Here is a 25,119-nt window from a genome sequence, read left to right as displayed (position 1 = left end):
GGAGACCACACACAATCACCTGGACACCACTATACAGTCACCCGGAGACCACACACAATCACCCGGAGACCACACACAATCACCTGGACACCACTATACAGTCACCCGGAGACCATACACAATCACCTGGACACCACTATTCAGTCACCCGGAGACGACACACAATCACCCGGAGTCCACACACAATCACCCAGACACCACTATACAGTCACCCGGAAACCAATATACAGTCACCCAGAAACCACTATACACTCACTTGGAGACTACTATATAGGGAGACCACTATATAGTCAGCCGGACACCACTATACAGTCACCCAGATACCACTATGCAGTCACCTGTACAGTACTAGACAGTCACCTGTATAGCACTATGCAGTCACCTGGAGACCGCTATACAGTCACCTGGACACCACTATACAGTATCCTGGACACCACTATACAGTCACCCGGAGACCACACACAATCACCTCGACACCACTATACAGTCACCCAGAGACCACACACAATCACCTGGACACCACTATACACTCACCCGGAGACCACACACAATCACCTGGACACCACTATACAGTCACCCGGAGACCACACACAATCACCTGGACACCACTATACACTCACCCGGAGACCACACACAATCACCTGGACACCACTATACAGTCACCCGGAGACCACACACAATCACCTGGACGCCACTATACAGTCACCCGGAGACCACACACAATCACCTGGACGCCACTATACAGTCACCCGGAGACCACACACAATCACCTGGACACCACTATACAGTCACCCGGAGACCAAACACAATCACCTGGACAACACTATACAGTCACCTGGAGACCATACACAATCACCTGGACACCACTATACAGTCACCCGGAGACCACACACAATCACCTGGACACCACTATACAGTCACCCGGAGACCACACACAATCACCCGGAGACCACACACAATCACCTGGACACCACTATACAGTCATCCGGAGACCACACACAATCACCTGGACACCACTATACAGTCACCCGGAGACCACACACAATCACCTGGACACCACTATACAGTCACCCAGAGACCACACACAATCACCTGGACACCACTATACAGTCACCCGGAGACCACACACAATCACCTGGACACCACTATACAGTCACCCAGAGACCACACACAATCACCTGGACACCACTATACAGTCACCCGGAGACCACACACAATCACCTGGACACCACTATACAGTCACCCGGAGACCACACACAATCACCTGGACACCACTATACAGTCACCCGGAGACCACACACAATCACCTGGACACCACTATACAGTCACCTGGACACCACTATACAGTCACCCGGAGACCAAACACAATCACCTGGATACCACTATACAGTCACCCGGAGACCACACACAATCACCCGGACACCACTTTACAGTCACCTGGACACCACTAGACAGTCACCCGGACACCACTATACAGTCACCCGGAGACCATTATACAGTCACCTACAGACCACGATACAGTCACCCATAGACCAGTATACAGTCACACGGAGACGACTATACTATCACCTGGACACCACTATACAGTCACCCAGAGACCACTATACAGTCACCCAGAGACCACTATACAGTCGCCCAGAGACCATTATACAGTCACCCAGACACCACTATACAGTCACCCGGAAACCAATATACAGTCACCCAGAAACCACTATACACTCACTTGGAGACCACTATATAGGGAGACCACTATATAGTCAGCCGGACACCACTATACAGACACCACTATACAGTCACCTGTACAGCACTATGCAGTCACCCGGAGACCACTATACAGTCACCCGGAGACCACTATACAGTCACCCGGAGACCACTATACAGTCAATCCTGGACACCACTATACAGTCACCCGGAGACCAAACACAATCACGTGGACACCACTATACAGTCACCCAGAGACCACACACAATCACCTGGACACCACTATACAGTCACCCGGAGATCACACACAATCACCTGGACACCACTATACAGTCACCCGGAGACCAAACACAATCACCTGGACACCACTACACAGTCACCCGGACACCACACACAATTACACCGGAGTCCACACACAATCACCTGGACACCACTAGACAGTCACCCGGAGTCCACACGCAATCACCTGGACACCACTATACAGTCACCCGGAGATCACACACAATCACCTGGACACCACTATACAGTCACCCGGAGACCAAACACAATCACCTGGACACCACTATACAGTCACCCGGAGACCACACACAATCACCTGGACACCACTATACAGTCACCCGGAGACCACACACAATCACCTGGACACCACTATACAGTCACCTGGACACCACTATACAGTCACCTGGACACCACTATACAGTCACCCGGAGACCAAACACAATCACCTGGACACCACTACACAGTCACCCGGACACCACACACAATTACACCGGAGTCCACACACAATCACCTGGACACCACTAGACAGTCACCCGGAGACCACACGCAATCACCTGGACACCACTACACAGTCACCCAGAGACCACACACAATCACCTGGACACCACTATACAGTCACCCGGAGACCAAACACAGTCACCCGGACACCACTATACAGTCACCCGGACACCACACACAATCACCTGGACGCCACTATACAGTCACCCAGAGACCACACACAATTACACCGGAGTCCACACACAATCACCTGGACACCACTAGACAGTCACCCGGAGACCAAACACAGTCACCCGGACACCACTATACAGTCACCCGGACACCACACACAATCACCTGGACGCCACTATACAGTCACCCGGAGACCACACACAATCACCTGGACACCACTATACAGTCACCCGGAGACCAAACACAATCACCCGGACACCACTATACAGTCATCCGGACACCACACACAATCACCTGGACGCCACTATACAGTCACCCAGAGACCACACACAATTACACCGGAGTCCACACACAATCACCTGGACACCACTAGACAGTCACCCGGAGACCAAACACAATCACCCGGACACCACTATACAGTCACCCGGACACCACTATACAGTCACCCGGACACCACTATATAGTCCCCCGGAAACCACTATACAGTCACAGTGTGAAAACCCCCAACATCCATCGCCTCTTTCCTGGTGTTATCTCATATATTGTTGGGTCCAAAAACATTTATAGCTTTATTAATCATGAGAAGAGGGGGAGGGGTTATATTGCATCTGCCACACACTAATAATATTATTACACTGGTCCGGCGATGTATCTCTCTCCTATAAATTGTCCCTGGTAGGGGTAAGAGCTGATTCCCAGTATCCCCTAGGACGTAAGAGAAATGAGTCTTATAAGATCACCTCTGTAATGAAATGTCATGTGATGTCACATAGCGCCATTAACACCTTTACTACCAAACACAGGGATGTACGACAGGTAACTGGAGCTGCACTCACGGTGGAGAAGAACATGGTGAAGATGTAGACAGAGGCCTCCAGTAGGTAGCGGCTGCGCAGAGCAATGAGTACCGGCGGCAGGAACATCAGGTTACTGAGGCAGAGCAGGAGAGTAGACAGAAGCTGGAAGCCGTATGTGAAAGCCTGAGTGTTATCCGTGCAGCCCCAACCAGTCCATCCTGGAAGAGAGTTACACTCAGCCCACAGGAAACGCCACCTGAGAGATATTGTACCTCCCAGGACATACCGTAAGCTTCTGTACCCCCCATCACCCTCCCAGGAGATACTGTACCCCCCAGGACAAACCGTACCCCCACACGGAAGCTTCTGTAACCCCCATCACCCTCCCAGGAGATACTGTACCCCCCTGGACATACCGTACCCCCACACGGAAGCTTCTGTAACCCCCATCACCCTCCCAGGAGATACTGTACCCCCCTGGACATACCATACCCCCACACGGAAGCTTCTGTAATTGCCATCATCCTCCCAGGAGATACTCAACTCCCACCATCCACCCAGGAGATAATGTACCCCCATACGGAAGCTTCTGTAACCCAAACCACCCTGTCAGGGGATATTGTACCCCCACGCGGAAGCTTCTGTAACCCCCATTACCCTCCCAGGAGATAGTCAATGCCCACCATCCACCCAGGAGATAATGTACCCCCACACGGAAGCTTCTGTAACCCAAACCACCCTCTCAGGGGATACTGTACCCCCACATGGAAGCTTCTGAAACCCCCGCCACCTCACCCTCCCAAGAGATACTCAACTCCCACCATCCTCCCAAGAGATAACGTACGCCCACACAGAAGCTTCTGCAACCCACATCACCCTCCCAGGATATACTGTACTCCCACATGGAAGTTTCTGTAAACCCGCCTCCCTCTCAGGAGATACAGTACACCCATACGTAAGCTTCTGTACCACCTCCAACCTCCAGTAGATACTGTACCCCCTCCACCCTCCCAGGAGATACCCCTGCCAGGCTCACAGGAGATACTGAACTTTCACCACCCTCCCAAGAAATGATGTACCCCGCCACACTCCTGGGAGATACTGTATCACTGCCACCCTATACTAGCCATACTGTAACCCCACCACCATCAGGACATACCAGACCACATTCTGGTTGCTGACCCCTACTGAGTACGTCAGCCAGGTACAGATGGCTGTTTTTGGTTGCTGAAGGCAACACCCTGATGCTATTACTGAAGCTGCCAGACAACAACACAGAGTAAGCAGCCAGGTTTACTGATGAGTTAAAGCCAGGTGACAATGATTTGCCAGGAACCATTACCACTACAGACCCACCTAGTTCTTCATCTGAGGTCCTGGGATCCCACTTTAAATGCCTGCTGCAACTTCCCAACACACCCCCTTTGAACTCTAAGGGGACTCTGAGACCCATGAAGAGTCTGCAATAAACTCGGGAGCAGAGGGCTTGATCCAGGGGCCCACAACAACCCCTCTACTGTGGCCTACTGCCAAGAGGTAACAGAAGAGACAGTCTACTGAGGGAATGAGCGGGTGGAAAGAGCTAGCCTAGCCTCATCAGAGGGCATCTGCAGCAAGTGTGGGTCGGGTACCGGGAGGTGAGGCAACTGAGGGACACATCCATCATGTTGGTATGGTCAAATTTGGCACCATGGTTTCAGCTGATACAAAACCTCTTAGTTCAAATCACCATGGCTGAGGGCTAACTCACTGACATCACCATGGCTACAGTACACCTGGAATGGGAAGTGGAAGTGGGCTTGTTGGTACAATGCCCCTCCGGAATCTTCATGGGATCAGTGCACATGCAGTAGACTCCGTGACAGAGTCTATTCTGAACATGTCCCGTTGAGAGCGTGGGACCCACATGAAGACTGCACACAGGCTCCCTGAGCACCACCCCATACCATCCACGACCAATGGGCTGTTACTATGGTGCCCTCAAGCAATTGCTGCGGGCCTAAATCCATTTTGAGGGTGTCCTCTGAGAAGTTCCAGCAGCTACTGCTTTCCCGTACTGATAAGCGATCCTGAGGCCGCCAGCTGGAAACAGAACTGATGGTGATAGAAGATAAGTAATACGATCTATGGCGTCTCGGGAGATGGAATGTATCAATAATAGGGGAATCCCCTCACTAACAATATGGCTATGGGTCGTTCAGTCAACCCAGCTTAGGTTGACAGTCATTAGGTCAACCACTGAAGATCGGCATTACTGTTATGTCGACAGGCAATAGATCAACATGGGCATTAGGTCGGCACGTACTAGGTCGACATGAGGTTTTTTTTTACTGTTTTTGGTGTTGTTTTCTCTGTAAAGTGACAGGGAACCCCAATTAGTGCACCGTATCCCCTCGCATGGCTCGCTATGCTTCGGGCAAGGATACCATTCCAATCGTAGTCCACGTGGATCGTTAAGTATGGAAAAATCCAAAAATTAAAAAAAAATGACTAATGACTGTCGACCTAACGACCGTATCCCAACAATATTCAGAAGAATCAGCGGCACAGTTACGGTATGTCGGTAACGCCTGGACCCCTACGCACAGATATTAGCGTTTCATCTTTCTGTGGTACAAACAGAATCTGTGACATCATCAGAGCAGTATTATAAGAGTTATGGATAGACTACAGAATACTCAATTGAAACCGTATCAAGTTGTCTCAGGCCTCCATGACTACGCATCACAGACACTTGTGTACTCCAAAATGTTGTGCAATCTCCTGGTCCCCCAATTAGGTTGTTCTGAAATGTCTGAAACAAGATATGAAACTCAGATGCCGAATGATTTTGTGGCAAATACACAAAGCTGTAATCCAGCAGCAGGTGACGGTATTCTGACCGGACAAGTGTCACTCTATGGCGCGATGCCTTGATTACAGCCGACTGGCCAGGTAAACGGCGCTGATGGTTCATTGCTTTGTGGTAACTGTAGTTCCCGGGTACAGTGCTCCTGCTCTAATATGATGAGCTAACGCATTTCACTCAGGAATTTCGTGGTTTGTCGCCACAATAATCATAAATGTGCACCAGCCCTATCCATGGTGCAAAAGAGAAGCCTGAAAACCCGCACTCACTGTGAACGCTACTGTCGAATGCCCCATTACAGCCCACTTACACCCTTCAGTAACAAGTGCAGATTCGACTGAAACGCGTTAGACTCCGCATCACCCAAGCTTGCTTACGCTTAATTCCAGATCACGAACGGTGCGAAAACAGTCAGAATAGGCTCCGCAGCGCGGCGTGTGTAACTGTGCATTAGCCCCTCTGCGTCCACCCTGGACCTAAAGCCAGAGGTAGTGGCAGATAACCCTACCAGACAGGCACAAGAATATGCTTCTTTCATCACCTGAATTAGGCTATTCATGTTTACATGGCATGTCTGGCTGGCATGTAGACTTTCCAGCGCTGGATGGGTCACCTGGAACCAGGGCCGTCTTAACATCAGTGTAGACCCCTGAGCAAAGCAATGCACTGGGACCCCTACCCATCCTTCAGCAGCAGTGGTGAGGGGTGCTCTCAGCGGCAACTTTGATGTCCAGTGGGTGGTAGGTGGTGTTCTATCTTCCGCTCAGCATGTAGGACCTGGAGCAGTTATTTCTTCTAATTACTCCTTTACTTCACAGAGGGGGAGGGAGGGAGATGGGGCGGGAGGGAGAAGACTAAACTGTAGAAGGGGGCATTGGGCTGAATGAAGGAGCCCCAGTACATCCACGGTGGTAGGGGGTGTTTAATACGCAGGGTAGGGGTGGATAGTGGAGTGGGATTAATATTCATCATTTTTATGGTGGGAGGGAAGCTTGCTTGACTGCAGGTATGTCCAGTTCCTGGAAATACATTTCTGAGCTTTCAATGAGATATAACAATAGAGTGTCCCACCTTTTTCGGAGGTACTGGGGGCTTGGGGCTCAGACTTCAGGAGCCAGAGCAATCCTTAGACAAATATTTAACACTGCATCCCAGGCGTGTGGAGCTGGAGCAGGGACCGGCTGCTGGAAGGCTGATATCTCTGGTTCTGGGCATAGTAGAGACAAGTGTCCACTGAAAGGGGAGAGTCCCAGCTTTTGGAGTATACCCTCAAAACTCTAAGTCAGACAGAATCTGAGATATCTGGCTGGGAAGAGCAATTAACAGGCTTGGATGGGGACCACTGCTTTGAAGTCGGATATCTCCGGTTCCCCAGGGCCGATTTTAAAAAATCTGGTACCCCTGGAAAGAGAGGACCCTCAGCTAACAGCCTGGGGCCCTTATACTCGTGGGGCCCTTGGGCAATTGCCTATTGAGCCCATACAAAGAGATGGCCCTGCCTGGAACGTCAGGCATAACCACATGAGAAGACTATCCGGTCACAGGCAGTAAGGCCGTGGTCTCCACGAGCAGAGGAGCGAGTTACGTGGCTCAATGGCTGGGGAGTCACTCCCAGCGCCTATAGCTCTTTTCCCATAGGGTGTTCAGTAGTCTTGCGTGTGGTGATCCCCACCGGTCCTTGGTACTTGTATGATCTTGTGTGAGTCAGATTGCTATATATGAAACACACACTTGTACTATGTATAAGAGGTACGGGGCACCCTCAGCCAGCACATGAGGCACATTGTGGCTTGCTAATCTAGCACCCGCTGTGTAAGAGAGCTACATATCAGACTGGTCACAACCCTCTCTTATAGCATCATGATATTATTGTGTTACACAGTAACTGCTCGGTGACATCATAACGCCGCACTTTCCGTTACCTGCCCGGCACTCGCAGGCGGCGTACAGGTAGTTGTTGGTCCTCAGCAGTTTGCACTGTCCGTACGTTCCACATTCATTGATACACGGAGACAGGAAAGTGCGCAGGTTTACCTCTGCGCTGATGTTGCCGCACGGAGTCCACCTGACAGAGAGACGCCATCACTGTTATACACGCTCACCGGGGGGGAGGTACATAATGCTGAATCATGCTACATACCACTAATAAGGGGCCACAACTAGATCTGAAGGGCCACAGTATTGCTCTTAAGTCTTTAAATATCTACACATATGAAACATGGAGTCTTGTGGCATGGAGAACTCACCCGTGTTCCGTGACGCACAGGGAGCGCAGGCTCAGGTACCAGGTGCCAGTCTGGGGGTACGGGATTCGGAGCCGGCTGACCAAATGACTGACATTTACAGACAGAGAGAAGCCAGAGAGGGCATCTGGGGAGAAGGGGGCAGAAAGCGCACAATTACCCCACAGGTTTCTCATACGGTTCCGCTATAGCTATACTCTGTCCCACAATTACCCCACAGGTTTCTCATACGGTTCCGCTATAGCTATACTCTGTCCCACAATTACCCCACAGGTTTCTCATACGGTTCCGCTATAGCTATACTCTGTCCCACTAGTACCCCACAGGTTTCTCATACGGTTCCGCTATAGCTATACTCTGTCCCACTATTACCCCACAGGTTTCTCATACGGTTCCGCTATAGCTATACTCTGTCCCACAATTACCCCACAGGTTTCTCATACGGTTCCGCTATAGCTATACTCTGTCCCACAATTACCCCACAGGTTTCTCATACGGTTCCGCTATACTCTGTCCCACTATTACCCCACAGGTTTCTCATACGGTTCCGCTATAGCTATACTCTGTCCCACTATTACCCCACAGGTTTCTCATACGGTTCCGCTATAGCTATACTCTGTCCCACTATTACCCCACAGGTTTCTCATACGGTTCCGCTATAGCTATACTCTGTCCCACAATTACCTCACAGGTTTCTCATACGGTTCCGCTATAGCTATACTCTGTCCCACTATTACCCCACAGGTTTCTCATACGGTTCCGCTATAGCTGTACTCTGTCCCACTATTACCCCACAGGTTTCTCATACGGTTCCGCTATAGCTATACTCTGTCCCACTATTACCCCACAGGTTTCTCATACGGTTCCGCTATAGCTATACTCTGTCCCACAATTACCTCACAGGTTTCTCATACGGTTCCGCTATAGCTATACTCTGTCCCACTATTACCCCACAGGTTTCTCATACGGTTCCGCTATAGCTATACTCTGTCCCACTATTACCCCACAGGTTTCTCATACGGTTCCGCTATAGCTATACTCTGTCCCACTATTACCCCACAGGTTTCTCATACGGTTCCGCTATAGCTATACTCTGTCCCACTATTACCCCACAGGTTTCTCATACGGTTCCGCTATAGCTATACTCTGTCCCACTATTACCCCACAGGTTTCTCATACGGTTCCGCTATACTCTGTCCCACAATTACCCCACAGGTTTCTCATACGATTCCGCTATAGCTATACTCTGTCCCACTATTACCCCACAGGTTTCTCATACGGTTCCGCTATAGCTATACTCTGTCCCACTATTACCCCACAGGTTTCTCATACGGTTCCGCTATAGCTATACTCTGTCCCACTATTACCCCACAGGTTTCTCATACGGTTCCGCTATACTCTGTCCCACAATTACCCCACAGGTTTCTCATACGGTTCCGCTATAGCTATACTCTGTCCCACTATTACCCCACAGGTTTCTCATACGGTTCCGCTATAGCTATACTCTGTCCCACTATTACCCCACAGGTTTCTCATACGGTTCCGCTATAGCTATACTCTGTCCCACTATTACCCCACAGGTTTCTCATACGGTTCCGCTATAGCTATACTCTGTCCCACAATTACCTCACAGGTTTCTCATACGGTTCCGCTATAGCTATACTCTGTCCCACTATTACCCCACAGGTTTCTCATACGGTTCCGCTATAGCTATACTCTGTCCCACTATTACCCCACAGGTTTCTCATACGGTTCCGCTATAGCTATACTCTGTCCCACTATTACCCCACAGGTTTCTCATACGGTTCCGCTATAGCTATACTCTGTCCCACTATTACCCCACAGGTTTCTCATACGGTTCCGCTATAGCTATACTCTGTCCCACAATTACCTCACAGGTTTCTCATACGGTTCCGCTATAGCTATACTCTGTCCCACTATTACCCCACAGGTTTCTCATACGATTCCGCAATAGCTATACTCTGTCCCACTATTACCCCACAGGTTTCTCATACGGTTCTGCTATAGCTATACTCTGTCCCACAATTACCCCACAGGTTTGTCATACGGTTCCGCTATACTCTGTCCCACTATTACCTCACAGGTTTCTCATACGGTTCCGCTATAGCTATACTCTGTCCCACTATTACCCCACAGGTTTCTCATACGGTTCCGCTATACTCTGTCCCACTATTACCCCACAGGTTTCTCATACGGTTCCGCTATAGCTATACTCTGTCCCACAATTACCTCACAGGTTTCTCATACGGTTCCGCTATAGCTATACTCTGTCCCACTATTACCCCACAGGTTTCTCATACGGTTCCGCTATAGCTATACTCTGTCCCACAATTACCCCACAGGTTTCTCATACGGTTCCGCTATAGCTATACTCTGTCCCACAATTACCTCACAGGTTTCTCATACGGTTCCGCTATAGCTATACTCTGTCCCACAATTACCTCACAGGTTTCTCATACGGTTCCGCTATAGCTATACTCTGTCCCACTATTACCCCACAGGTTTCTCATACGGTTCCGCTATAGCTATACTCTGTCCCACTATTACCCCACAGGTTTCTCATACGGTTCCGCTATAGCTATACTCTGTCCCACTATTACCCCACAGGTTTCTCATACGGTTCCGCTATAGCTATACTCTGTCCCACTATTACCCCACAGGTTTCTCATACGGTTCCGCTATAGCTATACTCTGTCCCACAATTACCCCACAGGTTTTTCATACGGTTCCGCTATAGCTATACTCTGTCCAACTATTACCCCACAGGTTTCTCATACGGTTCCGCTACAGCTATACTCTGTCCCACTATTACCCCACAGGTTTCTCACACGGTTCCGCTATAGCTATACTCTGTCCCACAATTACCCCACAGGTTTCTCATACGGTTCCGCTATAGCTATACTCTGTCCCACAATTACCCCACAGGTTTCTCATACGGTTCCACTATAGCTATACTCTGTCCCACTATTACCCCACAGGTTTCTCATACGGTTCCGCTATAGCTATACTCTGTCCCACTATTACCCCACAGGTTTCTCATACGGTTCCGCTATAGCTATACTCTGTCCCACAATTACCCCACAGGTTTCTCATACGGTTCCGCTATAGCTATACTCTGTCCCACAATTACCCCACAGGTTTCTCATACGGTTCCGCTATACTCTGTCCCACTATTACCCCACAGGTTTCTCATACGGTTCCGCTATAGCTATACTCTGTCCCACTATTACCCCACAGGTTTCTCATACGGTTCCGCTATAGCTATACTCTGTCCCACAATTACCTCACAGGTTTCTCATACGGTTCCGCTATAGCTATACTCTGTCCCACTATTACCCCACAGGTTTCTCATACGGTTCCGCTATAGCTATACTCTGTCCCACTATTACCCCACAGGTTTCTCATACGGTTCCGCTATAGCTATACTCTGTCCCACAATTACCTCACAGGTTTCTCATACGGTTCCGCTATAGCTATACTCTGTCCCACTATTACCTCACAGGTTTCTCATACGGTTCCGCTATAGCTATACTCTGTCCCACTATTACCCCACAGGTTTCTCATACGGTTCCGCTATACTCTGTCCCACTATTACCCCACAGGTTTCTCATACGGTTCCGCTATAGCTATACTCTGTCCTACTATTACCCCACAGGTTTCTCATACGGTTCCGCTATAGCTATACTCTGTCCCACTATTACCTCACAGGTTTCTCATACGGTTCCGCTATAGCTATACTCTGTCCCACTATTACCCCACAGGTTTCTCATACGGTTCCGCTATAGCTATACTCTGTCCCACTATTACCTCACAGGTTTCTCATACAGTTCCGCTATAGCTATACTCTGTCCCACTATTACCCCACAGGTTTCTCATACGGTTCTGCTATAGCTATACTCTGTCCCACTATTACCCCACAAGTTTCTCATACGGTTCAGCTATAGCTATACTCTGTCCCACTATTACCTCACAGGTTTCTCATACGGTTCCGCTATAGCTATACTCTGTCCCACTATTACCCCACAGGTTTCTCATACGGTTCCGCTATAGCTATACTCTGTCCCACTATTACCCCACAGGTTTCTCATACGGTTCTGCTATAGCTATACTCTGTCCCACAATTACCCCACAGGTTTGTCATACGGTTCCGCTATACTCTGTCCCACTATTACCCCACAGGTTTCTCATACGGTTCCGCTATAGCTATACTCTGTCCCACTATTACCCCACAGGTTTCTCATACGGTTCCGCTATACTCTGTCCCACTATTACCCCACAGGTTTCTCATACGGTTCCGCTATAGCTATACTCTGTCCCACTATTACCCCACAGGATTCTCATACGGTTCCGCTATACTCTGTCCCACTATTACCCCACAGGTTTCTCATACGGTTCCGCTATAGCTATACTCTGTCCCACTATTACCTCACAGGTTTCTCATACGGTTCCGCTATAGCTATACTCTGTCCCACTATTACCCCACAGGTTTCTCATACGGTTCCGCTATACTCTGTCCCACTATTACCCCACAGGTTTCTCATACGGTTCCGCTATAGCTATACTCTGTCCCACAATTACCTCACAGGTTTCTCATACGGTTCCGCTATAGCTATACTCTGTCCCACTATTACCCCACAGGTTTCTCATACGGTTCCGCTATAGCTATACTCTGTCCCACAATTACCCCACAGGTTTGTCATACGGTTCCGCTATACTCTGTCCCACTATTACCCCACAGGTTTCTCATACGGTTCCGCTATAGCTATACTCTGTCCCACTATTACCCCACAGGTTTCTCATACGGTTCCGCTATACTCTGTCCCACTATTACCCCACAGGTTTCTCATACGGTTCCGCTATAGCTATACTCTGTCCCACTATTACCTCACAGGTTTCTCATACGGTTCCGCTATAGCTATACTCTGTCCCACTATTACCCCACAGGTTTCTCATACGGTTCCGCTATACTCTGTCCCACTATTACCCCACAGGTTTCTCATACGGTTCCGCTATAGCTATACTCTGTCCCACAATTACCTCACAGGTTTCTCATACGGTTCCGCTATAGCTATACTCTGTCCCACTATTACCCCACAGGTTTCTCATACGGTTCCGCTATAGCTATACTCTGTCCCACTATTACCTCACAGGTTTCTCATACGGTTCCGCTATAGCTATACTCTGTCCCACTATTACCCCACAGGTTTCTCATACGGTTCCGCTATAGCTATACTCTGTCCCACTATTACCTCACAGGTTTCTCATACGGTTCCGCTATAGCTATACTCTGTCCCACTATTACCCCACAGGTTTCTCATACGGTTCCGCTATAGCTATACTCTGTCCCACAATTACCCCACAAGTTTCTCATACGGTTCCGCTATAGCTATACTCTGTCCCACTATTACCTCACAGGTTTCTCATACGGTTCCGCTATAGCTATACTCTGTCCCACTATTACCCCACAGGTTTCTCATACGGTTCCGCTATAGCTATACTCTGTCCCACTATTACCCCACAGGTTTCTCATACGGTTCTGCTATAGCTATACTCTGTCCCACAATTACCCCACAGGTTTGTCATACGGTTCCGCTATACTCTGTCCCACTATTACCCCACAGGTTTCTCATACGGTTACGCTATAGCTATACTCTGTCCCACTATTACCCCACAGGTTTCTCATACGGTTCCGCTATACTCTGTCCCACTATTACCCCACAGGTTTCTCATACGGTTCCGCTATAGCTATACTCTGTCCCACTATTACCCCACAGGTTTCTCATACGGTTCCGCTATACTCTGTCCCACTATTACCCCACAGGTTTCTCATACGGTTCCGCTATAGCTATACTCTGTCCCACAATTACCTCACAGGTTTCTCATACGGTTCCACTATAGCTATACTCTGTCCCACTATTACCCCACAGGTTTCTCATACGGTTCCGCTATAGCTATACTCTGTCCCACTATTACCCCACAGGTTTCTCATACGGTTCTGCTATAGCTATACTCTGTCCCACTATTACCCCACAGGTTTCTCATACGGTTCCGCTATAGCTATACTCTGTCCCACTATTACCCCACAGGTTTCTCATACGGTTCCGCTATAGCTATACTCTGTCCCATAATTACCCCACAGGTTTGTCATACGGTTCCGCTATACTCTGTCCCACTATTACCCCACAGGTTTCTCATACGGTTCCGCTATAGCTATACTCTGTCCCACTATTACCCCACAGGTTTCTCATACGGTTCCGCTATACTCTGTCCCACTATTACCCCACAGGTTTCTCATACGGTTCCGCTATAGCTATACTCTGTCCCACTATTGCCTCACAGGTTTCTCATACGGTTCCGCTATAGCTATACTCTGTCCCACTATTACCCCACAGGTTTCTCATACGGTTCCGCTATACTCTGTCCCACTATTACCCCACAGGTTTCTCATACGGTTCCGCTATAGCTATACTCTGTCCCACAATTACCTCACAGGTTTCTCATACGGTTCCGCTATAGCTATACTCTGTCCCACTATTACCCCACAGGTTTCTCATACGGTTCCGCTATAGCTATACTCTGTCCCACTATTACCTCACAGGTTTCTCATACGGTTCCGCTATAGCTATACTCTGTCCCACTATTACCCCACAGGTTTCTCATACGGTTCCGCTATAGCTATACTCTGTCCCACTATTACCTCACAGGTTTCTCATACGGTTCCGCTATAGCTATACTCTGTCCCACTATTACCCCACAGGTTTCTCATACGGTTCCGCTATAGCTATACTCTGTCCCACTATTACCCCACAAGTTTCTCATACGGTTCCGCTATAGCTATACTCTGTCCCACAATTACCCCACAGGTTTCTCATACGGTTCTGCTATAGCTATACTCTGTCCCACAATTACCCCACAGGTTTGTCATACGGTTCCGCTATACTCTGTCCCACTATTACCCCACAGGTTTCTCATACGGTTCCGCTATAGCTATACTCTGTCCCACTATTACCCCACAGGTTTCTCATACGGTTCCGCTATACTCTGTCCCACTATTACCCCACAGGTTTCTCATACGGTTCCGCTATAGCTATACTCTGTCCCACTATTACCTCACAGGTTTCTCATACGGTTCCGCTATAGCTATACTCTGTCCCACTATTACCCCACAGGTTTCTCATACGGTTCCGCTATACTCTGTCCCACTATTACCCCACAGGTTTCTCATACGGTTCCGCTATAGCTATACTCTGTCCCACAATTACCTCACAGGTTTCTCATACGGTTCCGCTATAGCTATACTCTGTCCCACTATTACCCCACAGGTTTCTCATACGGTTCCGCTATACTCTGTCCCACTATTACCCCACAGGTTTCTCATACGGTTCCGCTATAGCTATACTCTGTCCCACAATTACCCCACAGGTTTCTCATACGGTTCCGCTATACTCTGTCCCACTATTACCCCACAGGTTTCTCATACGGTTCCGCTATAGCTATACTCTGTCCCACTATTACCCCACAGGTTTCTCATACGGTTCCGCTATAGCTATACTCTGTCCCACTATTACCCCACAGGTTTCTCATACGGTTCCGCTATAGCTATACTCTGTCCCACTATTACCCCACAGGTTTCTCATACGGTTCCGCTATAGCTATACTCTGTCCCACAATTACCCCACAAGTTTCTCATACGGTTCCGCTATAGCTATACTCTGTCCCACTATTACCCCACAGGTTTCTCATACGGTTCCGCTATAGCTATACTCTGTCCCACTATTACCCCACAGGTTTCTCATACGGTTCCGCTATAGCTATACTCTGTCCCACAATTACCCCACAGGTTTCTCATACGGTTCCGCTATAGCTATACTCTGTCCCACAATTACCCCACAGGTTTCTCATACGGTTCCGCTATACTCTGTCCCACAACTCAGAGGGGACGAGTTTCTGCATTAATAAAACCCATGGACGCCCCAAACCACCTCATGTACACCCGCCTCGGACTGTCAGATATAGGACTCATTAGGGCGAATCATGTGTGAGACGCCGCTGCTCTATAATAACAAGGAGCTGGCGACTACATGTGACAGGGGGGCCTAATAGCTATTTGCACGCAAACCCAATGCTTTACATACACATGCAATGTTTAGGGGTCTGCGCACGTGCTGGACAGGTCTGGTTATAATGCTCGCAGCGTTATCACCAGTAGCAACTGGCACCGTTCTTCACAACGGGGTCGTGTCCATTCTGTTGGCGTGCCAGGTCCAGGTTCTGCGCCATCGGACGCACACTGGACCCAGGTGCACGGATCCTTCAGCCAGACCACTCTCAGCAAACATCGCGAGTGATGACCATTGCTGGTCCTCAGATGCAGCACTGAGATCTGGCGGAGGCACAAGGAGGCGTCTATCTCCCGCAGATGCCTCATGCTACAGTACGGTATTGCACATTCACTTCCCTGCGCTGTGCAATGCTCACCAGAACGGTGCACATATGAGGAACTTAGCAGGATCTAGGGCCTTGTTCCCGAGGACCCAGAGAACTATCAGGTCTACGCACCTGTCTGGCAGCTGATGGAGGCGTTATCCCCAGAGATCAGGGGGACACCGTGGTTCAGACACCCAAACACCGTCACATTCTCACCCTGGACAGAGGACTTAAAGAAAGACACAGGGGTGAGGAAATGGAGAAATCGCAGAACTGGCGAAACAGCAACACGTGTGCCTACCCACACCCATCACAGATCTCTGCCTCAGTCACACGTGTGCCTCTACATACCAATCACATATCTCTGCCTCAGTCACACGTGTGCCTACCCACACCAATCACAGATCTCTGCCTCAGTCATACGTGTGCCTCTACATACCCATCACATATCTCTGCCTCAGTCACACGTGTGCCTCTACATACCCATCACAGATCTCTGCCTCAGTCACACGTGTGCCTCTACATACCCATCACAGATCTCTGCCTCAGTCACACGTGTGCCTCTACATACCAATCACATATCTCTGCCTCAGTCACACGTGTGCCTCTACATACCAATCACAGATCTCTGTCTCAGTCACACGTGTGCCTCTACATACCAATCACATATCTCTGCCTCAGACACACGTGTGCCTCTACATACCAATCACAGATCTCTGCCTCAGTCACACGTGTGCCTCTACATACCCATCACAGATCTCTGCCTCAGTCACACGTGCGCCTCTACATACCAATCACATATCTCTGCCTCAGTCACACGTGTGCCTCTACATACCCATCACAGATCTCTGCCTCAGTCACACGTGTGCCTCTACATACCCATCACAGATCTCTGCCTCAGTCACACGTGTGCCTACCCACACCCATCACAGATCTCTGCCTCAGTCACACGTGTGCCTCTACATACTAATCACAGATCTCTGCCTCAGTCACACGTGTGCCTCTACATACCCATCACAGATCTCTGCCTCAGTCACACGTGTGCCTCTACATACCAATCACAGATCTCTGCCTCAGTCACACGTGTGCCTCTACATACCAATCACATATCTCTGCCTCAGTCACACGTGTGCCTCTACATACCAATCACATATCTCTGCCTCAGTCACACGTGTGCCTCTACATACCAATCACATATCTCGGCCTCAGTCATACGTGTGCCTCTACATACTAATCACAGATCTCTGCCTCAGTCACACGTGTGCCTCTACATACCCATCACAGATCTCTGCCTCAGTCACACGTGTGCCTCTACATACCAATCACATATCTCTGCCTCAGTCACACGTGTGCCTCTACATACTAATCACAGATCTCTGCCTCAGTCACACGTGTGCCTCTACATACCAATCACATATCTCTGCCTCAGTCACACGTGTGCCTACCCACACCAATCACAGATCTCTGCCTCAGTCATACGTGTGCCTCTACATACCCATCACATATCTCTGCCTCAGTCACACGTGTGCCTCTACATACCCATCACAGATCTCTGCCTCAGTCACACGTGTGCCTCTACATACCCATCACAGATCTCTGCCTCAGTCACACGTGTGCCTCTACATACCAATCACATATCTCTGCCTCAGTCACACGTGTGCCTCTACATACCACAGATCTCTGTCTCAGTCACACGTGTGCCTCTACATACCAATCACATATCTCTGCCTCAGTCACACGTGTGCCTCTACATACCAATCACAGATCTCTGCCTCAGTCACACGTGTGCCTCTACATACCCATCACAGATCTCTGCCTCAGTCACACGTGCGCCTCTACATACCAATCACATATCTCTGCCTCAGTCACACGTGTGCCTCTACATACCCATCACAGATCTCTGCCTCAGTCACACGTGTGCCTCTACATACCCATCACAGATCTCTGCCTCAGTCACACGTGTGCCTACCCACACCCATCACAGATCTCTGCCTCAGTCACACGTGTGCCTCTACATACTAATCACAGATCTCTGCCTCAGTCACACGTGTGCCTCTACATACCCATCACAGATCTCTGCCTCAGTCACACGTGTGCCTCTACATACCAATCACAGATCTCTGCCTCAGTCACACGTGTGCCTCTACATACCAATCACATATCTCTGCCTCAGTCACACGTGTGCCTCTACATACTAATCACAGATCTCTGCCTCAGTCACACGTGTGCCTCTACATACCAATCACATATCTCTGCCTCAGTCATACGTGTGCCTCTACATACTAATCACAGATCTCTGCCTCAGTCACACGTGTGCCTCTACATACCCATCACAGATCTCTGCCTCAGTCACACGTGTGCCTCTACATACCAATCACATATCTCTGCCTCAGTCACACGTGTGCCTCTACATACTAATCACAGATCTCTGCCTCAGTCACACGTGTGCCTCTACATACCCATCACAGATCTCTGCCTCAGTCACACGTGTGCCTCTACATACCAATCACATATCTCTGCCTCAGTCACACGTGTGCCTCTACATACCAATCACAGATCTTTGCCTCAGTCATACGTGTGCCTCTACATACCAATCACAGATCTTTGCCTCAGTCATACGTGTGCCTACCCACACCCATCACAGATCTCTGCCTCAGTCACACGTGTGCCTACCCACACCCATCACAGATCTCTGCCTCAGTCACACGTGTGCCTCTACACACCCATCACAGATCTCTGCCTCAGTCACACGTGTGCCTCTACACACCCATCACAGACCTCTGCCTCAGTCACACGTGTGCCTCTACACACCCATCACAGATCTCTGCCTAAGTCACACGTGTGCCCCCCCCCCCCACCAATCACAGATCTCTGCCTCAGTCATACGTGTGCCCCTCCACACCAATCACAGATCTCTGCCTCAGTCATACGTGTGCGCCCCCCCACCAATCACAGATCTCTGCCTCAGTCATACGTGTGCCCCTCCACACCAATCACAGATCTCTGCCTCAGTCATACGTGTGCGCCCCCCCACCAATCACAGATCTCTGCCTCAGTCATACGTGTGCCCCTCCACACCAATCACAGATCTCTGCCTCAGTCATACGTGTGCGCCCCCCCACCAATCACAGATCTCTGCCTCAGTCACACGTGTGCCCCTCCACACCAATCACAGATCTCTGCCTCAGTCATACGTGTGCCCCCCCACCAATCACAGATCTCTGCCTCAGTCATACGTGTGCCCCCCCCCCCACCAATCACAGATCTCTGCCTCAGTCATACGTGTGCCCCTCCACACCAATCACAGATCTCTGCCTCAGTCATACAGTGGTGCTTGAAAGATTGTGAACCCTTCAGATGTTTCAGTAAAAACATGACCACGCCTAATTTTTTCTCACGTGTTTGATGTGGTTCTTTATCTACTTTTAGGACTTGTGTGAAAATCTGAGGTAGTTTTAGGCCAAATTTCAGAAGAAAATATAGAAAGGTCCCAAAATTTCAAACGACACTGTATATGTGTGCGCACCCAATCCAATTACAGGTTTCTGCCGCAGGGAAAGTGTATGGTTCTTGTATAGTACAAGAGCCAAAAGGAAAAGAAAGACTATATGTCTTTTCTGGGGCAACAGGTGATCAAGCTCTCCTGAGCGAAACATACGTCCACTTCCGGTCCCGGCGCTCCGAACCGTCTCTTTGCCGGGCTCACCCTCCACCACGGACCTTCAGCGGCGGTTTCCAAGGATTAAGGGGGGTATCCCACCCCTCCACCTAACAGTAGGTCACAGGACCCCCTCTTCTTTTTTTCTGAGGCCATTGGACGTAATATCCCTGGTATATATGGCCACAATAGGAATACACCAGGTACAATAGGAAGCCGCACAGAGGTCTGGGACTTATTTTCTATGTACTTTTCCACACTTTGTTACAAACTATTTATGGTTCCTCAAAAAGGTTCAGTCCTGTTTTTTTGACCAGGTGGTTATCAATTTTTAAAGGAATACTCACATCTTTTCAGGCTAATGCCTTGTGACCTTTTTGATACATTCCAAAATAATTGAATTTAAAAAAAAAAAAATTTCTTCCCCCCCCATATTTGGTTCTTTATCCTTCTCCTTTTTGTAACTATACTGTGTAGCCGTGAATTTATTATCCGACTAACTACATACATTTGTTTTGCTCCAAATGTTAGATCAAAAGCATGACTAATCACAAGTATAGGTATTTTCATTTACACAGTTAACTCATTTGACATTCCCAGTTATAATTAATTTCTGGTACTCCCTCTCATCCTGTCTAAACAATCTGGGTGGCTCTGCAATGCAATATGTAAACAGAGCACCACTTTGTTATAAGACAGGACAGTAGAAGAGTCCCTCTACCTTCCTTCGGTCTCAGTGTCGTTTCTCACCACCCTCTCATTTTGTCATTCGATGGGTATACAGATGATTAAAAAGCAGAAGTGGTGTTTAACACAGACCTGAGTCTCTATTTCTATATCTATTTTGAACACTTATTATTTCTGTACACCAGAATCACAAAATTATCTACTCAGTACCCCTGGTCAAACCTAGAGAGTTTATATATCCACACCTCAGACCAACCCAACCAGCCCGCAGCGGGTTTTTTTGGTTTCCCCATTGACTTTAAATAGCCACTTGTGCTATCTACTTATTTATTCATCCAAGGTCAACAATACTGAAGAAGAACAATTACATTCGTATCACTCGAACTTTTTGAATTTCAGTCCAGAGGGCCATGGAAGCCTCTGGAATTTGGAAACCATCAGAGAATAGCAGAGGCTGCCAGTGTTTGGACTTAAGAGCATCCAGTAATCTCATCAAAAACACTTGGGGATTTCTCAGAGCACGATACTTGGTTCCAGGTACCATCTAAGCAGGATATACCTACCTGCGGTCAAACCACACTGAGTATGCCCAACCTCGTCTGATCTTGGAAGCCAAGCACTGTGGGCAAGGTCAGTACCTGGTTGGGAGACCACCAGGGAATTCTTGGTACTGCAGGTATTTATATCGAAACCCAGGACGTGAGACCTGGAACCAAAATATTATTTTCTATTTCAGTTTGTGACAATCACAATTTACCCATTAATAGTGTGGAGCCAGGCTTATCGGACTTAATATTCCTTTCTTCCGTTACATTGGTATTTTCATTACCAATATTTTGTATGTTAATAATAGAATTTTTTTTGGAAGAAGGTAATTTACATGCCCTATAGTATTTATCTACTTCAACATTAGAGACACACATATAATTTCGCCCAACGGAGCTATTAAGTTTGATTTATATCACCTAACTCTAATTAATTAATTTACATTTTGGGATAGACAAAATCCTATGATAATTGCCAGTTAAATATTACTGTTACTTTGACCTTTGCCTTATAGCCATTTTTTTAGAGGACCAATAATAAAAGTTACATTTTAAACATTACAAGACCACCTGATTTACAATAAAAGTGTGCCCCAGAAAAGACATATAGTCTTTCTTTTCCTTTTGGCTCTTGTACTATACAAGAACCATACACTTTCCCTAGACCAGTTTAATGAACTATCTCTGGGAGCACCGCCAACCTAGTGCCAAATACTAATTATTTGTTTTGCGTTATGGCCATATGTTGGTTTTATTTAGAGCTATAGCTTTAACTTACATTATATATAGTACCAAGCATCTATACTGAGAGATCCTGTGCAGACTCCACTAACCCTCCACTAGGTTTCTGCCGCAGTCATACATCATCCAACCAAAAGCAACCACTGATCTGTGCCCTGATCCTACTCACTCATGGGACCCTCCTTACTCACAGCATTGAGTCGCACCTCCAGGTTCAGCACACCTCCGCTATCCAGCACTGGCAATAGATTGATGCTGAACACAGCTGGTCGGTCAGGAGGTACAGAAACATTTGGTCCAAAGAATATATAGAAGTGAACGGAGAATGTGTCCAGCTCATTCCTCAGTGTAGGGCGTATAGGCCAACAGGAGGGCAGGATGATTGTGCTGTCACCCCACGACAGGTTAGCAGCTGCCAGAGAAAGCCCTGCAGAAGGGAGACCTTCTAAGGAAGCCAGTCCCCCAGCAGCTCCAAAGGATTGAGGCATGTTCAAAGAAGAACTAGGACTTGTGGAAGATCGAGAGAGACCTGGGCGGGAACAGTCTGCAAGAATAAAAAGATAGATGATCACAATGGGAATGACAATAGATCTTCGACCTGCCAGCCCAGCTTACTCATGCTAGATCACAATGAGAATGATGGTGGATCTTCAATCTCCCCATGAGTGGCTAATTAGCCCCAGAAGACTACAATGAGAATGACAATAGGTCCTCAGTTCCACCAGTCCAGCTCAATCAAACCAAAAGATCACAATGAGAATGACAACAGGCCATTGGTCCCTGATTCTATCAAACCAGAAGATCCCAATGAGAATGACAACAGGTTATCGAATCCCAAGCCCAGTTCTCTCACACCAGAAGATCCCAATGAGAATGACAACAGGTCATTGGGCCACAAGCCAGCACTCTCACACCAGAGGATCCCAATGACTATGAGAACAGGTCATTGGGTCCCAAGCCTGGCTCTCTCACACCATAAGAGCCCAATGAATGACAACAGGATATCAAATCCCAAGCACTGCTCTCTCACGCCAGAAGACCCCAATGCGTATAAGAACAGCATATCAGACCCCAAGCCTGGCTCTCTCACACCAGAAGATCCCAATGAGAATGACAACAGGTTATTGGACCCCAAGCCCTGCTCTCTTATGCCAGAAGACTCCAATGCGTATAAGAACAGGTTATCAGACCCCAAGCCTGGCTCTCTCACACCAGAAGATCCCAATGAGAATGACAACAGGTTATTGGACCCCAAGCCCTGCTCTCTCACACCAGAAGACTCCAATGCGTATAAGAACAGGTTATCAGACCCCAAGCCCGGCTTTCTCACACCAGAAGATCCCATTAAATGATAACAGGTTATCAAACCCCAAGACCGGGTCTCTCACACTAGAAGATCTCAGTTGATATGAAAACAGGTTATCGGACCCCAAGCTTGGCTCTCTCACAGCAGAAAATCCTAATGAATGATAACAGGTTATCAAACCCCAAGCCCAGCTCTCTCACACCAGAAGATCCCAATGAGTATGAGAACAGGTTATTAGACCCTAAGCTTATCTCTCTCACACCAGAAGATCCCAATGAGTATGAGAACAGGTTACTGGACCCTAAGCCCGGCTCTCTCACACCAGAAGATCCCAATGAGTATGAGAACAGGTTATTAGACCCTAAGCCCATTTCTCTCACACCAGAAGATCCCAATGAGTATGAGAACAGGTTACTGGTCCCTAAGCCCGGATCTCTCACACCAGAAGATCCCAATGAGTATGAGAACAGGTTATTAGACCCTAAGCCCAACTCTCTCACACCAGAAGATCCCAATGAGTATGAGAACAGGTTATTCGACCCTAAGCCCAACTCTCTCACACCAGAAGATCCCAATGAGTATGAGAACAGGTTATTCGACCCTAAGCCCAACTCTCTCACACCAGAAGATCCCAATGAGTATGAGAACAGGTTATCGGACCCCAAGCCCAGCTCTCTCACACCAGAAGATCCCAATGAGTATGAGAACAGGTTATTGGACCCCAAGCCCAGCTCTCTCACACCAGAAGATCCCAATGAGTATGAGAACAGGTTATCGGACCCCAAGCCCAGCTCTCTCACACCAGAAGATCCCAATGAATGACAACAGGTTATCAAACCCCAAGCCTGGCTCTGTCTAACCAGAAGATCCTAATGAGTATGAGAACAGGTTATTAGACCCTAAGCTTTTCTCTCTCACACCAGAAGATGCTAATGAGTATGAGAACAGGTAATTGGACCGCAAGTCCGGCTCTGTAGCACCCACCTTGCAGCTGTGTAGTCAGCTGGAAATAGATGGCAGTTCCCGATATTGCGGTCCTCTCCACCAAAACATAATACCAGTGCTGCCACAATGGCAGAGCCAGAACTAGCTGGCATACAGTGGGGCTGGCACAGTCTTGGCTGGAAGAATTGTACAGAGGAGGAGCTTTGGCACGAAGTCTCAAAAGAAGGGGACATCTTTCAACAGAGCGCAGAC

The 25,119-nt window shown here is 48.5% G+C and overlaps 1 protein-coding gene and 1 pseudogene across 1 annotated transcript in view; one reads left to right on the top strand and one right to left on the bottom strand.

Annotated features, from left to right (window-relative positions):
- TMEM8B (transmembrane protein 8B) overlaps nt 1–25,119 on the bottom strand; it is a 66,475-nt gene that overhangs the window by 40,967 nt on the left and 389 nt on the right. Inside the window, exons 2-7 of the mRNA XM_063950675.1 lie at nt 24,907–25,119; nt 22,808–23,160; nt 17,118–17,214; nt 8,541–8,664; nt 8,217–8,359; nt 3,486–3,664 (exon numbers count right to left, since the gene is read on the bottom strand). The exon at nt 24,907–25,119 is cut by the window's right edge and continues 59 nt beyond it. Coding sequence (XP_063806745.1) covers nt 3,486–3,664; nt 8,217–8,359; nt 8,541–8,664; nt 17,118–17,214; nt 22,808–23,160; nt 24,907–25,119 — 1,109 coding nt within the window. The remainder of the gene's footprint in view (nt 1–3,485; nt 3,665–8,216; nt 8,360–8,540; nt 8,665–17,117; nt 17,215–22,807; nt 23,161–24,906) is intronic.
- LOC134990320 (5S ribosomal RNA) lies at nt 21,892–22,009 on the top strand (annotated as a pseudogene).

This window comes from Pseudophryne corroboree, unplaced genomic scaffold (assembly GCF_028390025.1).
Source record: "Pseudophryne corroboree isolate aPseCor3 unplaced genomic scaffold, aPseCor3.hap2 scaffold_1161, whole genome shotgun sequence".
In the NCBI taxonomy this organism is placed as follows: Eukaryota; Metazoa; Chordata; class Amphibia; order Anura; family Myobatrachidae; genus Pseudophryne; species Pseudophryne corroboree.
The sequence above is the reverse complement of the archived record's forward strand: the minus strand, read 5'-3'. Positions and strand labels throughout refer to the sequence as shown.